This window comes from Meleagris gallopavo, chromosome 26, assembly GCF_905368555.1.
Source record: "Meleagris gallopavo chromosome 26, MGAL_WU_HG_1.1, whole genome shotgun sequence".
NCBI classification, from domain to species: domain Eukaryota; kingdom Metazoa; phylum Chordata; class Aves; order Galliformes; family Phasianidae; genus Meleagris; species Meleagris gallopavo.
In genome coordinates this window covers 528559-546371 of record NC_139429.1, presented here as the reverse complement: position 1 = coordinate 546371, position 17813 = coordinate 528559, and the positions used below count along the sequence as shown (strand labels likewise).

At 51.5% G+C, this 17813-nt stretch overlaps 1 protein-coding gene across 3 annotated transcripts in view; it reads left to right on the top strand.

The window, feature by feature from the left end:
* The window catches only part of KIRREL3 (kirre like nephrin family adhesion molecule 3), a 237702-nt gene that overhangs the window by 192065 nt on the left and 27824 nt on the right, over positions 1-17813 (top strand). For all 3 annotated transcript variants that reach the window (XM_085209178.1, XM_085209177.1, XM_085209179.1), the window contains 2 exons: positions 14524-14681; positions 15794-15944. In XM_085209178.1, the coding sequence (XP_085065304.1) occupies positions 14524-14681; positions 15794-15944 (309 nt within the window). The remainder of the gene's footprint in view (positions 1-14523; positions 14682-15793; positions 15945-17813) is intronic.

Sequence of the window (17813 nt, the reverse complement as noted above, 5' to 3'; positions counted from 1 at the left end):
ACTGTTGGGCCGTTTCACCCCATCCTCCTCTGTCACACCCAGGCTGTGTCCTCTGGAGCATGCTTGGCTCACCTGGTTTTCCGCATGGGTTGGTGCTGCTTTGTCCATTCTTGCCAGCTTTTCCTCTTCCTTGGTATCAAGAAATCCCCTAATGCCTCAGAATTCAGATTCCAACTGCTGTCATTCATGTCTGACAACAGCTCTACGGGGCTGCTGTCTCCTGCTCCCCTGCTCGGATGCAGAGCTACACCATATTTTAATTAAATATTTAAGGTTTTGTCACATTGTTTTCAAGTCTACATGATTAAATGTAGTGGAACGGATCATTCCATAGCCTTGGAAATCCAAGCACTCGAACAGATGAGCATTTGATGTCATCAGCATCGGGAGAATTCTTGTATTTGTGGGGTTTCAGGGACAGATACTGCTCAGGAATCCAAACAGACAGTCCTGGAGCTGAAGGAACCCTTTCTGTGTCCTCTCATTGCCCCAGGGCAATTCTAGGGCACTGTCATTCCTGGGGATTTCTGTCCAACAGGGAAGACAGTGTGTAGTCGAGTGGTAGAATGGGATTTGGGGGATGCGGAGGCATGTGGGAGCTGCAGAGCCAGTCATGTGCCCCCAGAAAGGACAGAGGGACTCCGACAGATCACCCAAAGCAGCTTGGAAGATGTGCTGTGAGCTTCTGGGACCACGTGCTGGGAAGGAAGAGGCTGTTGGGTTGATTTCAAAAGCCACAGGAGGTCTATTTGCTACCTGGTATATCTTTAATGGCAGGGTTTCTTAATTTATGATCTATTTAACCAAGCTGGGGGTATTAATTAAATAAAGTAAGAGCCTGATTAGGACTTGGAGAAATTTAAAAATAAAATCAGACAGCAATCGAGCGAAATTGCAAAGCAAACACTTCGGCTGTAACCACCGGAGAGTTCCCTCCGGTCTTCCATCAAAGCTGGGAGCAGGGAGGGCAAATACAAGAGATTATATAGCCAACAGATGTGTGCTGTTAAAATATGCATCTGCCAGCCGTGTAGCTGGAGGAGCCGCAGGGATGGCTTGTGGAGCCTTCTGCACCCGGGGGACCGTGAAGGAATCGGCGGCCCTGCCAGCCGAGCTGGGATTTGCTGGCACGTTAATTAGTGTTGAGTTCCCAGCTCTTGAATGCAACCAAGCAAGGAGAAACTGGGAGGAGGGGGAGGAAAAGGAGGGCATGGGGTGAGCCCCGGCAGTGGGAGGGTGAGAAAAGTCTCCAGGAATCAGAATTGGAAGGCTCCAGGATGCAAAATTTGGGAATTCAAAGGCTGTGTGGCTCTGTGTGCCACCATGGGGAAAGGTCGGCCCTGGGGAGATGCTGCAGGCTGGTGGCAGCCAGGAGGGGGGACCACAGGGCTGTGAGGATGGGTGCAGTGGTCAGCTGATAGCAATTAACTCATGCATCACCTTTCGCTGTCTCGATTCTCCTCCTCCACGGCTCCTTCCAGCCTTAACTCTGCCTTCGCGTGCATCCCATTAGAAGGAAGCTTTCTTAAATCAACGTGAATTATTGAACAGTACAGATTAAGTTAATTTGAAGTGAGAGCTCCTGCCTTGGAAGATGGCACAAGGCAGGGGTGGGAAGAAGGAAGGTCACCACGGTGCTACGAGGTTCCCGTTCAGCCACAACCCTTTTCCTCTTTTTTTCAGCTTCTTATTGTATTGAAATGTCTCTTTCCATCCCAGTCTCAACAGCCCTCCCCTGCAGAGCAGAGTAAGCTGTTTCTATTACCAGAATGATCGCTGGCAGCTCGAGACATCTGCGTTTCTCAGCTTTCCTGCTCTTTAGCAGAGTTTGATCAGAAAATGAAGAGGTTATGGCCTGGGAAAGGCCATTTTTCAGTATTAGTTTGTAATGCCAAGCTGCAGTGAGAAACTGGAACAGGGGCTGTTTCAAAGCATGAACTGGTCCAACCTGGAACTATCTCAACTATTTTTCTGTACTTTTTAACAGAATTAAATTCTTTGAATGCAAAATTCAGCCTGAACCAGCATGTAGAGTCAGAATGTCAATGTGGAGAAAGGAAAAAAAAAAAAAAAAAAAACAGAAGTGATAGAAATGCAATCATTTTCTTCCTGATAGCCTGAAAAGCCTTGAAACAGTTTCTGTCTTCATGAAGCTGCTTTCTCTGCTGGGAATTTTTTCAGTGGCAAAACAGTAACCGGGTCTGCTGAGAATGAAACAGCAACATCAAACAATCGAGCGCAAATCCCAAATAACTTAAATGTTTGATGCTGTGTCTGAGCAGCTTAAGTTTACAGCACTCAGAGCCTGCAGTGGGAGAGGAGGGGTGTCTTGGGGTGGGGTGGGTGCTGAGCTCCTTGGTGGAGGAGGATGGGGGGCAGCCCCACGAGCGCTGCTTTCTTGTCTTGGAAGGAGATGGGCAAAACCAGTTGATGCTATCCGTAGGATGCCCAGCTCACAGCATCGTGGTGTTGGGTTCATGCTATGTGGGCGTGCCTCCTTTGTACTATAGATTAATGTCTTATTGATCACCCTCTTGGCACATATAGGGGACTGTAAACAGGGCTTGGTTTCCTAGTAAAGCTGTACCCGCCTTTCTGCTGCGTCCATCACACTGATGCAAGGATGGAGTAGCTGAGGGCTTTTGTAAGCCCAACCCTGGAGTCATTATCTCAAGCTATTTTATGGACAAACCTGCAAAATTCAGGCTTCTTCCAAGCCCTGTGCCCTGGGGTTAGGCGAGGCTGTCTTGTGCTGTAGGTAAATTAGTGGATAGCGCTGGGGACACAGAGCCAGCTTGGATGCTGAAGGGGGATTTGGGTGCCTGGCAACTCATCTCTTCTCTCTGGACTCTGTCCCTAGGTCTTCCAGCAATGCCACCTCCCATCAAACTTCACCTTGCCTCTGTCCTCAGCACTCCTACCCGCATGCTGAAGAGTGAGTGCCCAGTAAATGGGAGGCGACACATTTAGGAATGATTAATGTCAGGATTCTTGCACTGAGCTGTGATTTCTTGTCTCGATGCAGGGAGGGCCTGACCTGTGCATTTAGCAAGCACGGAACATTCAGCTCTGCCATAGAGAGTCTTGTGCTCTGTAATGAGCTGATGGATGCCACGCTCATAGAGCTTGTGGAAACCAAAACACATGTCTGTGCAAAGCCTTCTTTGCTTTGCACACCCACGCATCCCTTCCCTTATTCCCAATCACAAAATCTCCCCATCTGTACCCTGCACACACTCCCCTGCATCTGCATCACACACATCTCCTGCATCCCTCCCCACACGGCACAGACTGCAGTGCTGTGGGGTTGGGCATCGTGTGCAGGTTGTTAGTGACCTGACACCAGCACTGCTGCTGTCCCCTTGGCAGCTGGCAGAGAGCAATGAGGCCCTCAGAGCGTGACATCCCTGCAGCAACAGCCCCTGCTTCCCCATCGATCCCCCGGATGAAAAACGAGCCTGAGGCTCTGCAAGGGCAGGGATGGCCAGGAAGCAGGAAGGGCTGTGGGTGAGGCTGTAGGAAAGCATCAGGTGATCCTTCTGCCCGTCAGCCCTGGGGCTCAATGTCAGTTCCTCCCCACCTGAGGCCAGAGCAGGGATTGTCTGGGGCAGAACTTCACATCTGGATAACCATCTCGTGGTTCACCCATGGCTGTCCTTTGTGACTGATGGCAAATAGCCTCACCCCAGGGATATCTATCTCATGCTATGGTAGATGTTGGACAAATGGTCCTCTGGCATTTGGCAAGGATGCTCAGGTTAGCAGCTGACATCTCACATCCATCTGGAATGTGAGAAAGGCCTGAGACCCAGCCTTTGCCCCACGTTCCTTCACCATGATGTCCAAACACTGCTGAGTCTCCGTAGCCACAGCTGCCATGAGATGAAGACTGTGCTCGTTCCCTAGGCATTGGTTTGCAGTGTGGAACAAGGATGGGGTGCAGAGCTTAGCACAGATGCTGCTCTCGACCCTGAGCTCAGCGGGTGAGGTGGGGGAGTCATGGCAAATCATGGATTTAACACCTCTGATGAATCTCCATTGCAGCATGAAATGAGAAAGGAAAAGGTAGCTAAATGGAAGATCTCCCCTGGGCAGCAGGAGGCTGCGGCTCCTGAGTGCTGGGGAAAATAAAAAATACACGAGGAAAAGAAAAACAAGAGCTAGGGAAACCTTGTTTCCTTTAACTAAATATTGCAGAGCCTTTACAGGTTGGGAGGGACCTGGGCTGATACCCATGGATGTTAGTCAGAGCTCTCCAGCTCTATCTGTTCTGCTTATCGTGACCAGGGGAGATAAATCCCATGAGTCCCTCTGAACTTTGGTGCTCTGTCATTGTACCATGGAGGCAGATATCAGCCATCTCCTTTTGGGAAGTATCAATGGAGCTGATGCTGGGCAGTGCTGTGGGTGCCAACACCCAGCTCCTACACAACACATCCCTTGCCGGTGCTTCCATAGGGTCACCCCTCTCCTGAGCATTGGTGCAGGGAGGGAAATGACCCAAGAAATGATGGGGAGTTCCCAGAAAGCACAGAAAGCAGGAGAGGAAATGGAAGCAGAGGATGAGGTGGATTCCCATGAGGAGCAATAGAAGTGCTCAGGCTTTTGGATGGAGATGCAGGAGGGAAAAGGGGCTCGGTGGCACGATGTGAGCTGGGCACTGGGGCAGAACAACGTGTGCTGCCTTCTTGGTGCATGGTGGAAGGGAACTCGGTTGTATGGCCCAGCACATAGATCTGCCTTAGTTTCTGTGCTGCCAGAGGCTCCATGCATGACCTTGAGTGAATCCTTCAGGCTCAGATCCTGTCGAAAGGAAGAAAGTAGAAGCAGCAGGCAGCCTGGGGCTGTAAGCACAGCGCTGGTTGCAGTATGGCCAACATCCAAAAGAAGGCAGTTCCATGCACTCGGTTATTTGGGGCTGGGCAGAAATGCTGTTGAGTCGTGATTTTGACCACAGGTATCTGTATTCTTTTGGTCATAAATCATGCTGCCCCGCTGCATGGGGATGCTTTCAAGTGCTCTCTCCCTGTGGTGCTGCAGGATGCTGCTCACAGAGGGTTCAAACAGTGCAGGAGCGCCCGCGCAGCCCCAGCAGCTGCTTCATATTCAGGTTGTTGCTAGGGGAGCCCGCGCCGCTTCCTCGTGGTGGGCGAGAAGTGACTTTCAAATCAAGAGGCAGCATGCAAAATTGCAGAGGGAAAATAAAGTCTTTTATGACAGCACGTTTAATTGCTAACAAAGGCAAAAATTGCCCCTCTCGCGTTCGGTTCAGCGGCTCCAGCTCAGACAGCAGCTGCCCCGCGCACCTCTGAGTCCAACTGGTGGACTGAAAAGATGCAGAAGGTATTTAATGACAATGATAATGATTTACATTTATATAGTTCCTCGCATCCATTGGGATCACAAAATGCTTTATGTATCTATGGATAGAAATATACCAGATAAGAAGTGCTGCATCCATCACCAGATCACAGCCGCTTCCACCGCTCCGGGGCGGGCTGCGCTCTCCTCCCCACTGCTGTGGCACTTGGGGTGCCACGCGGTAATTCTGCAATAAAACCAGGTGATAAAACCACTTTAAGAACAACAATGTCATAAAAAGGAGAACCCTGGCTGTCATAAAGCTGCACGCAAGGGAACAGGAGGGGAGAAGGTTATAAATAGGGATCGTTGTTGGCAGGAAAGCAGCTTGGGAGAAGGGAGGTCTGAGAGCTGTGAGGGTCTGGGGGCTCCTCCGGCAAAGCAGGCGCCTCCTGGGGCTGTGGCACTTGGACTCAATGACCTAAGAGGCCTTTTCCAACCTGCTCCCAGCAGCCTGCCTTCGGCCCCTCTGTGTTGTTTTGGGCTGACTCGGAGCACTTTCAGTGCATTCCTCAGCACTGTGTTCCTTTTCAAGCGCCATCCTCAGCAGCGCCGCATGGCTTCCCAAGAGCTCAGCTCCACGTTGGCTGCTGGTGAAGGCAGAGCCGGGCAGCGTTATCAGCCCGGGAGGGCACAGCTCCTCCTCCTTATCCAGGCTCCCATCTTATCTAAACTGGTTCAGGTGGCAGAGCCGAGAGAGAGAAACAATTAAGCAGAAGACAGCTGAAACGCTGACATTATTTCTTAAACGGCCCAAACCTTTTACCTCAAGTGTTTGTTTTTTTTTTTTTTTTTTTTTTGTTACAGTGACACATAACAAGGGAGAAATGGGCTTCTCCAGATTATCTCACCCATCCACACACACAGAACCCCGCCTTTCCCCCTCCACACCAAAATATAAATCTGTTTTAACTGGTCCTGTTGGCAAGACGGAGAAATAATTAAGGCGAAGGTGGCTGAAATGTTGATGTTATTACTGTAATGCAGCCGCCTGTTTAGTTTCTGTGCCGATGAAATGCAACCAGGGGAAAATCAGTTTTAAAGATTGCCTCCCCGAGATGCAAATTGAGGAGCGGAAACCATGTAGTCAGGAAGAAATGGTCTCAAACCAGGAAACATTTCAAAGTCGGTGACAGTCTCTTAGGGGCTTTTAAGACCACAATTTACCTTTTGACTGCATTCTATTTTCTCTGAAATCCTTTATTTCCCTCTTATTTATTGACTGGAGAGACAGCACAAAAACGAGAAAGTGATTCTCCAGCCGCTGGTCTTAAAAATCCATAGAAGAAAATTATTCTCCAGAGGGCATTTTTTTCGTTGTTGTTGGGCGCTCACTCGCTTGCTTGATTTTCTTTTAGCACTCTCTGTGAACCGGCGCTTAATTGAATCACTTTGCACAGAGCTGGGAAGCAGTCGGGGTCGGTGCTGTGGGCGACGAGGGGTTGCGATGGGAGGAGTGGGAGCCCAGCAGCACCCAACCACAGTGCCATGGGATCTCAAACTCCACACACTGGGAGCCAGCAGCTGGGGGCAGCTCTGCTGCAGCGGGAGCAGCTCCTGGCCGGCATCTCCACATCCAACTTTTGGATTAGAATCCCTCTCGATGAGCATCCCTCAGAGATTAACATCCCTCTGGATTAGCATCCTTCACCTTGATGAGCATCACTCCGGGATTAGCATCCCCCCATGCCCACCCCACTGTTTTAGCATCCTCCTCCTGGATGAGCACCCCACTCTTTGATCAGCATCCCCCTCTTCAATCCACATCCCTTCCAGGCCAACATCCCTCTCTTGGGTTGATACCCTTCTCCTGAATGACCTTTTCTCTCTTGTTTTCGCACCCTCCAGATTGGCACCCCTCTCTGTGCAGCAGCACGAAGGGATGGATGAACCTCCCTGCCATTTCTTTGTACTTCACACCATGCAGAGCAATCCCAGTGCATTCTCAGGTGCTCCTCTTCAACCCTTCCCATTCTGCTCCTCTTCCCCAGATCCCATAGCATCTCCAACTCCAGCAGAGTGCCCCAGGATGCACCCCCGCACCTCCGTTGCTGTGCTCACAGCACCCTCTCCTGTCTCAGCTGCCTGCACTGCATTTCCAGCTCTCTGCGTTGCACACTGGGATCCTGTGCACAGGGTGAGGCTGTGGGTCCAGAACCCAGCACTGCTCCTCAAGCTCTGCAGCACTGCTGGGAGAACTGGGGCATATTTAACTAAAAGCCATTTCTAGCAGAGGTTTGTTATAATTACTAATTAGATCTGGTTATAATTATCTCTCTCTGCAATCCCATACCTGCCACAGAACAGTTCTGCTTCCTCCTAACAATTAGCAGAGAAACTCTTTTATGATGCGCTGGGTGATTACATTGCAATCGCCTCACTGACTTATTAAAGGAGGGCTGATATTTACAGAAGAATCAAATTAGGCTAAAATTAACTAGAGTAAATGAAGAATACCGGGTTTCTTATCTGCTTCCCTTTCTTTCCTGCCTCTGGGCTCCCTCCTCATGCTCTCAGTACAGAATTGAAGCCCAGCACAGCAGAGATCCCCTCCTTGGCTGTCCCTCCGCCTACCTGTGCGTTCATTCAGTGCAGTGAAGAGTTCACCACAGCACTAGAAACGAGCCCAGAGCAGAGGAAGCAGCATCCCCTTCTCCCTTGCAGTGAGTCGTGTGTGTCCAACTCTCACTTCTCTGCCTGTTCCGACCCCCGCTGTGTTCCTGGTGGGATCTGCAGGCAGCTCTGCAGCAGGGTGCAGCCCTCACTGCTTTGTGCCCGGCCCATGGCTCAGCCTTTTTGCAATCTCACATAAATTCACCTTTAGTCATTTGCTCTGGGAGCCCACAGAGTTGGCTGGAAGAGGAGAGCAGAGGGATTTGTGTTTCTCATGTTTCATGTGAGCCTTCCTGCAATGAAAGTTTGGGTGTGGGAAAACCCGGAATGCCTTTTTTGATGCCATCCTCTTTTGTTCTAAATCAACACTTCTTGTTTAGCAAAACTGACCTAAATTTCTAAGCTCAGAAATAATCAGAATGGGAAGCACATCTCAATGCAATGAAAGCTCTCCAACCCACCCAGACCTCATCTTCCCCTTTCTGCTCCCAACAAAATGCTGTTTCCCTATTTTGGTAGTGCTGGGAACGTTCCATCCTTGTGCCATACCATGGAAATCCATCTTAGGGCACACAGAGCTGTAAGAAGGGCTCCTGCAGCCCTTCAGATGGGATGCATTGAGCATCTCAAGCAGCATTCCCATGGCCACACACACAGCTGTGTTGTTTTTGGCTGTACCCAGGGGGCAGCCTGACCAGTGTGCCTGCTGCAGCATCCTGCAAGGGCTGAGCTCAGAGTTCGCTCCGTTTAAGAGGGGAATGATGAGAAAGGGCTGATGGAGCCCCTCAAAGGAGGGTCCCCCCAGAGGTGAAGGGCTGGATCAGCATCAGCAGAAATAGCATTGCATCCTCTGAAGCTGCTTTGCTGTGGGGTCATTTCTGCTTGGACCATTGGGGTCTGAAGGGTAACGTAGGCTTAGGGGAGGTGCTGCCTTCCAGCCCATGGCATTTCAGAGATCTTAGAGAGAGGAAGAATATCTCAAAGCAAATGAATGGGTTTGGTGCAGTGGGGATATGCTCAAAGAAGAGCAGCCAGAGGGGATCCCTTCCCAACCGAGCTCTTAAAACTTGGGTGACTGGTCTTAAAGAGGGGTTTGTGCAGAGCTGAATGGCCTCAGGACAGGTTGCATGGGGGAGTGCAGACAAGGGCACCGCAGGGCTGCGCCTGTGGGACCGAACCTCTTCATACCGCACACACAGAGCTGCGTGGCCGCTGATAACCAGCTTCAGAGGGCCGAGACGTGTCAGCACTGGGAACATTGTGATTGATCGCGGCAGGGCTGTGCTGGCTTCCTTCAGAACATCTGGCCCTGGCCAGTGTCAGAGATAAGGCAGTGCTGTGCATTGATCAACCCCATCCGATGCGTCCCAGCTTTATCCGTAACGATTTGCTCTGCCCTTTATTGCTTTGCGTGGCTGAAGGACAGAGCGCTGCGCTGAGGTGCAGCCTTGGCTTTGTGGCAAATTCATGGCAAAGCTGAAGTCGGTCCCTGATGGGGATTTTGGGGTATAGGGCTGGGATCCTCCACCACCCCATGGAGCATCCTACAGTCCTACGTGTCACCCTAAAACCGTGCATGCATCTTCACCCCAAAGTGCACCTCCCTTCTCCACCCCAGCCCCTGTGATGGCTGGCTAAAGGCACGGCCTTTGGGAAAGCAAGGAGAAGGTGGTGGGGCAGAGGGCCATGTTCTGGATGTGTCCCAGCTTTGGTGTCCTTCCAGCTGGGGACACCCAGGTCCCATCTCAGCACAGCAGTGGGGACGCAGGGCGACGTGCAGTGTGGTTGTGCATCCCCTTGGCTGTGCCTCAGTTTCCCCTCACTGTGCACCCCATTGCACCATGCTTAATGGGAACTGCTCCATCAGCTCTGATGGATTTGCTGGGTTGGTGTTTTCTTTTCAGCTGGAAAAGGAAATGTGGAGTTTGTTGCTCTTTGTGCTGAGAATCTTTCAAGCAGAAGATCAATACCTGGGCAGCCACCTGCGCGCTTTGTCAGAGCTTGGAGGGGCTGCAAAAACTTCTGCTTTTTCCTCGTAGAAAAGGTTTTTTTCAGTAGAATACAAATGCTCACTTATCCCGTGTCAGATCCGCTTGTGTTTCCTCTGACAGCCCTTGCAGCCAGAAATTGGGTTTAATCCCAGTGGGGATGGAAAAGCCCAATATTTAGAAATTGTTCATTTGCTGGATGGGAACTGAGATCATTAATGGGGGGAGGGGGAGGGAAATGTTGCAGGAAATCTTAGCATGGAGGTTTGCAATGTGAGGAGGGTCTGTGCATTGCGGACAGATGGAGCCAGCAGGAGGGCTGTGGTGTGTGGGAGGCACAGAGCCATCCCCCTCCTGTGTCTCTGTCCCCTGCGTGGGATGGAGAGGCCACATCACTGCTGAGCCCACCCACACTCTCGCTGCCTCCAACACTCACCAGGCAAATAGGACCAAGGGAGAGATGCACTATTTAAACTTTCATCACTATTTTTCTCCCTTGCTCCCCTTGTTTCTTTTGATTTATTTTTCAGTGTGTTTTCCCCAGGCTGCACTGCCTGCATCTTTTTCCTTTCCTTCTTCCCTCTGCCGGGCAGCTTCCAGAGAGAGCTCTGCATTCTGCAGGCTGCCCGCTGCCCCATCCCATTGCCACCCTTCCCAGAGCACAGCAGGGACTGGGAAAGCTATGGACCGTGGGGCGCTCCGATTCTGAGCAGCTCCATGCAGGAATGCTCAGCAGCTGTAAGATGCAAAGGGAAATCTGACTGACCCCATCTGCAGACTCAGTGCTGTCCCCCTGCTCTCAGGTCCCTTTTTTCCTTAGCTGCCAGGCTCATTTGCAAAGGAATTGCAATGCTAGCTCCAGCTTTCTCCCCAGTGTCCAACTATTCCCTCTTATTCCCTTCTCCCAGCCTTCCCAAGACCATTTGCCACAACCAGATGGACTCTCTCCCATGCTCATTTTATTTGGTAGAAGGAAGGCAACCTCATTTGCTCCCACCCAGCAGGGAAGCAGCTCAGATCATCCCTTGCTCCCTGTTTTGGATAGGGATGCATCTTCCCAGGAGACTGCAGGTCACCTGCTCTTGGCAGGCTGCAAGCCTGGTCCTGGAGCACGAGGTTGAATCTGCAAGGGTTTGCTTTGCAGAATGCTCCAGCCAGCAAGCAGCTGCATGCAGATCAGGACGGTGCCCATATACGCTCACTCTGAGCAAGTGTAGCATGATGCCCTCATAAGCTTGACTTGTCTACAAGAGGCAAACATGCCTCCTTGACAAGCCTGCGGTGCACATCTGAATACACAAACACTTCTTTGTGCCAGAGCAAAGTCTCCGGGTCCCTCTGGCTGCCACCGAGGGCAGGCAGAGTCCTGAGGGTGGCACCCAGCAGTGCGCTGGGATGCTCATAGTGTGCTCAGACCTTCTGCTTCAGGGCTGGCAAACCGCTGCGTTGTGATCACTGCAGGCATCTGTTTCTGGCCTCACACAGAGCGCTGAACACCACCCAGCCCTCTCCGAAGATGAGCAGCACATCAGCAGCCCTTCCCTGGGGAGGTGTTGGGCTCCATGGGGACACACATCTCATAGCAGCTTGATATTCCTTCCAACGCGTCGCTCGCAGCGCTCCTCAGGGGCCACTCAGCAGCTCCATTCCAGCACCAGGTGCCGTCCCCACTGGGAGCACTTTGGAAGGGATGCTGGCACTGCCTGCAGGAGGATTTGTGCACCCCAGCCCTGGAGCTGCCAGCAGCCACACAAAAAGGCAGTCAGCGTTAATTAGGAAGCGGCACTGGCGGCAGGAGGGCCTTTTGCTTTCCCTACTTGCAGGAGGAGACTCCTGCCCGCAGGATCTTGTTATCTCAATAAATATTGAGGGTAATTGAGGCTCCGTCTGCCTGCTGCAGAGCTGTCCAGCTGTCTGATGACCAGCGGCACGCAGACATGGATGCTCATTCTTGGTCAGAGCAGTGTTAGCCTGGGGTAGCAGCTCAGTGCTAGAGATTCTGTGTGGTGCCATTGGTTAATCACACAGGTAAAGCTTGCAGGCAGAGCTGCATGCAGGAGGGCCTCCAACTTAACTCACAAGTGATGGAAGTGCCGTGCTTTGACAGAAAACTGGTTTTGACAACAGGAAGCTTGACATGTTTTCTTCTGCAAGTTTTGTTTATGGTCAGAAAAAGAGCAGATCTCCAGCTTGAGGATCTGGAGGTCTGCAGGTCCCCCCAGAAGGTCCCTTTGGAGAGGCCCCCCCTGCATTTCGCCCAGCTCTGCCCCTGGGGTGCAATGGCTGCCACAGCCGTGCTCTGCTCATCCATCCCTGTTCTTATTCCTTGTAGATGTTCCAGGCATGTGAAGGTTAACTCCCTGCTCTTTGCTGTCAGGATTGAGAAGCCCACAACCCCAAACAGCTCTTCCTATTTATACCCTGTATTAATCAGGAAGGCACTTCTACCGCTACGTGATTAAAAACTGGGAGGCCAGATTCCGTAGTGGTGCCTTATAACAACAACAGTCCTGGGAGCACGGGATGAATAATGGATCATGGCTCTGTGCTGCTGGCTCCTTGCTTCCCTTTATTCCTTCCCCTCTTCATCTTCTGTTCTTCTCCTTCCCCAGGCTGGAGTTGGGCAGGGGAAGGCGTGCTTCCCCGTCACTTAGCAGGAGTTAGGGCTGCTGGGAGACATCGCTGATTGCTGTCAGCAGCCCCTCTCCTCCTGTGCTTGGTGAGCCTGGAGACCATCGATAATGCATGGCCATGTGGGTACCTGTGGATGAGAACCACTGGGGAAGAAGCAGTCAGGATCTGCTGTCTCCTTTTCTCTTCCTCACCCCTTCAGCAGCTCCCAGGTCTCTTGCTCCTAATCCAGTGGGGAAACAGAAGCAACGCAGGTTGGAAAAGTGGGTTTGCTGGCACTGGGAAGTCGCACCTGAGTGGGGCTGTGGTGTCCCACAGGCTCCATCAGCAGCGTTACAGTGGCACTGCAGAAGGATGCTCTGGGTTGGAGGGAGCAGCCACTGGCAGGGCATCATCCAGGAATGTTCAACATCCCCGTGACAGTCCCTTCATTTCATTCTGAAAGGCTCTTCAGAGCAAGGCTCGTGGGCTGGGCTTCTTCCTTCTGCACAAGATGAGTTTCCAATATTTCACAAGCTGAGGTCAAATTCAATTAATAGATTCAGTGAGGGGGAAAAGAACGACTGGAAAACATGGGGTTTTGTTTGTTTGTTTGTTTGTTTTTGGTTGGTTGGGTTTTTTTGAAGGTGGCATAAATGCATTCAGTGAAATGGCTGTTTTTAAAAAAGCGAAAGTACTTCCTTAGTAGTTAAACAGCATCAGAACAAAGCAGTTTCCATATCCCCCTGTTCCAGGGCCTGGCGCAGTTTGACTAACTCCAAAAACACAGATTTTCACATTTTTCATTCTTGTTGCCTGAGAAATACGCATTCAGGATCCATGTAGAAAAGCTTTTTTTCCTTCAGTTCTTGGGTTCCACCCGCTGAGCCGAAAAATCCCATTACTCACCGAGTTTGGCAGATGCCTGTGTGAGCAGCCTGGTGTGCAGGCAGCACGTCTGCTCACTGTAAGCCCTGCACCGAGGCAGGCAGTCACCTCCGGGTTGTCAGAGAGCGAATCCCCTTCCAGCTCCTCGCTGGGCTTGGGGGAGCCAACAAGGAGCTGTTAGGAATGTTCCTGGGCCAATAGAAGGGCACAGCTCAGTTTGGGCATCGCACGGTGCCAGCTGTGAGGTGAGAGCAGCCCAGCTCTGCGGAAAGGGCCGCTGTGTGGAAACATCTCTGCTCCAAAGAGCAGTGCTGCACTGCACAGCTGCACAGGGGGTCATCCAGAGGCACAGGGATGTGGGATGTGGGCAGTGGGCATGGTGGGGTGGGGATCTGAGAGGTCTTCTCCAACCTCAATAATTCATCTGGCAATGCTTTTTCCCCCTGCGCATTCCTGCACAGGGTGGGAGCCCAGTCTCCCACCTTTCACCATGCTAAGGTGCCGAGCTTCAAGGACTGGTCCCCAAAAAGTCACTGCGCCCTTATCACCTTCTTCCCCAGCTGACACAGAGATGCTTTTGGCTGCGGTAGCAGAGAGCTGTGCCCTGTGATGAGGATACAGCTCACACAGGCTGTCAGACCACGGCTGTTTCAAAGGCATGTTGAGATCTTAAACATCTCCTCGCCGCCCCCAGCAACGCCTGCTTTAAGGGATAGAGATGCTTGAAAGACTTGGCAGTGGTGAGCCTGAGCGAGAGGAATTTCACAGCCTTTTGTGCAGCCAGAGGGTGGCACAGAGGATAAAGTGAAAGCAAAAGGAGGATCAAAGCTGCACGAGCATGCTCAGCACTGCTCTGCCCCTCCGTAATGAGGGCTGCCAGGGGAGCCCTGCTTGGGGCACTGCCGATGCTCACAATAAGTGGGCTTTGACTTGCGAGTGTCCCATGGGGGTGGTGTGATGTCCCCATCACAGCCACTGACACGGTGCCCAGCCCTGGCAGCAGGTTTGTTTAACGCTGTCACGTCGTCACCTCCTTCACACCCGTCCTGTCCTTGCCTTGCAGTTCCTCCGGATGACCCCATCATTATGGGGGGACCCATCATCAGCCTGAGAGCAGGGGACCCCCTCAACCTGACCTGCCACGCAGACAACGCCAAGCCGGCAGCCTCCATCATCTGGATGCGGAAAGGAGAGGTTGTCAACGGGGCCACCTACTCCAAGGTGAGGCAGCGCGTGCTGGGGACCACTTGCTCTTCCCTTGCTTCAGGAAGGGTCTTGGGGTCCTCTATGCAGCCCCAAAGCCATCAGAGCAGCACCTTCAGCTCCGCACTCTATGTCATTCCATGCAGCATCCCCAATGATGTGAAGATGCACCACCAGCTGGTGCTGAGGTGGGCTCTGCCCAGAATCTAGCTGGCTTTCTACATGCCCACATTGCTTATACATCACCTGCAACACACACTTCTCCCCCCCAAAATTCCATCTGGGTGTTGTGCTTGTATTGCTCGAGGAGCAAAGCCAGCACTGACCTTGGCTGTAGCAGAAGCTCTGAAACAGAAGGGTTTTTTTTTCCCAGTGACATATGTCCCCGCCTCTAACTGCAGTTTTCTATGAAAAATTGTCAGGGTTGTTGGCATTTTTTAATTTAAACGGAAAGCCTTTATTGGGTCATAAAGGAAAACATCAAAGAGCAATCAGCAGTGCACTCGGAATGGGTGCCCACATGTTCTCCTGTTTATCAAAGCCTGATGCCTGGTAAGTGCTAAGGATTCAGGAACACTTGACATTTCTAATGAAAATTTCTAAAGCACAAAATGCGAGGCACAAAATGGGTCAGTTTACAGCCATTTGTAATGCAGGCAACTTCAAAGTTCAGAGTGAGACGCATTCCTCTCGAGCTCCTGAAGATACTTTTAATAAACATTTCTCCCCGCCACCCCCATTCAGGCTCCTTCCAGCAGCATCCCTGGAAAAAAAAAAAAAGCCAAAATTTTCCCTTTAAGACCACACCTCAGTTTTCATCTTTCAGGGTTTTTTTCCTAATGAAATTAAAATCCAACCCAGATTTCATTTGATGCAGATATTCCACTCAACCAAGAAGACACACTGCTCAGGTTACTGATCGCCTGAAACCATTTGCTTCAAATGAGAATTCCTTTGTTTCTCTGCATATCGAATCCACCAGCTGATTTGTATTGCAGCCCCAGTGCAGTCACAGCCGGGCAGCACAGATGAGGCACAGCTGACTTAAAGACCCCAAAACTCCACCCTACAGAAGGGGACAGCAGGTAGCACCCATAGCCACCTCTTTACATCTCCGTGTCCCTTCGCAGACCCTTCTCCGTGACGGCAAGAGGGAGAGCATCATGAGCACCCTTTTCATCGCCCCCTCTGACATTGAGAATGGGGAGAGCATCGTCTGCCGTGCCACCAACAAAGCCATCCCCAGCGGGAAGGAGACCTCAGTCACTATTGACATCCAGCGTGAGTAGCGGCCAGCAGCCAGTCCCTGCCACCCAGCCTCCGTCCAGGAATGGGATGGAGATTTCCTACCACTGGTGCAGAGGGGTCGTGGGAGCATCACAGAACGGGTTTGGTTGGAAGGGACCTTATAGATCATAGAACCATAGAACAGCCGGGTTGGAAGGGACTCAACCCCTGCCATGGGGCATCAGGCTGCCCAGGGCCCGTCCGTGGCCTTGGGCACCTCCAGGGATGGGGCATTCACAGGGGTGGATGACCACCCCTTCCTCAAAAATCCCATTTTGCAGCTCCCTTCTCACCTCTGCAGCAGCCGCTGCTCTCAGGCACGTCCTGACCCTTCTCCAGCCGGGCTTCATTTGCACACACAATTCCTCCAGCTGTATTTACCAACAATTTGCAAATGCAGGGTGCTCGATATTAGCATGCCAGCTGCTTTCCAGAGTCCAATTAAAACTGCCTGAACAAACTCAAGCACAGCAGAAAATTCACCATTTAAGATTTCCAGCTTTTTGCTGCCGGAAGATTAACGGGCTCTTGGGTCTCTGTATAGCATGTCCTGACAGAAGCGGGCAGATAAAATGAGATAATAGCACGGGTTATTTCACAGCCTGCAAACAGTGACAGTAGCTGGAGATGCACGTGCGTTCTCACAAACAACGCAGAGCCAGAGACATCATTACACCGTGCAGTGCAGGGCAGATGTGAGCTGCATCCCTGAACCTGATGGGATCTGATGTAAAAGGACCCAATAAGGAGCACCGATTTCCACTCTGAGCCATTACACGCTCCGTGCTGTGAAAGTAATAATAATAATATCCTATCTGGCTATTAAAAGTATGTTGTTCTTAATGGGGTCTAACGAGGATATCAGGCTGGATGGGTGTTGGAGGGGTGGGAAAACACCAGCATGGATTAAGCAGCCTGCACTCTGCAAAGAGGTGCCTGGGTTTGTGTCCTGTGCAGCGCAAGGCTGGCTCCCTTCAGTCCTACATGGGCACTGCCAGTCCTAGCCTGGGCAGCAGGGAAAGAGCTGAGTCATAACCACCTTCACCTTCCAAAAAAATAGAAAAGAGAGGAAAAGGAACCAAGGAGAAAAAAAAAAGAAAGAAAAAAAAAAAGCCTGACTCTGTAATGGAAACACTAAGCAACTCCAGCTGGAACATCTGTTCAATGTGATTTCTGTTCCACCAGCCACATCAAAGTCAGCCTCCTGTGAGTTATGCACCGAACATCACAAGTGGGATTAAAATCGTGTTTAATAGTTTGATATGCCATAAACTATTTATACTGCCAGAGCCCAGTGGCTCTATGGAAATTCATATCCAGCGTGCTGGGATGGGAGGAGCAGGGTTATTGCTTATCCAAAGCCATTTGCTCCAAGCCTACACACGTGTGTGCAGTTACTCATTTTTCCACCTTCGTTTCATGGCAAGAAGGGATTTGAGCAGGTCCACGTGTTTGGGCTGTGGGTGACTCTGCTGGCGGTTCTCAGCCTGGCGGTGCAGCAATGCGTTCCCTTTCACGCTTTCCACCGAGGGATGAGGGCTGGAGGCACCACAGTCTGCTTCCAGCTCCTCCTGCTGCTGCCTCGCACCCAGCACGGCTCCTCCGGGCAGCGCCGTGGTTCTGCAGCGCCGGGTCGCTGTGCTGCAGGGATGCGCGCTTTCCCCGGCTCTGATCCCATTGCTCACATTAATTACAAGAAGCCGGGCAGGGCTTATAACTCCAACCGAGTGGAATTACATCCCGATGAGTGACCGTTTCTGTCTTTTCTTTTTCCCCATAAAATACCCCCAAACACTCGCTCACACCGGCGCTCATCGCGGCACCTCGCTGCGGTATTGGGGAGCCCGAGCCCATTTGTGAAGG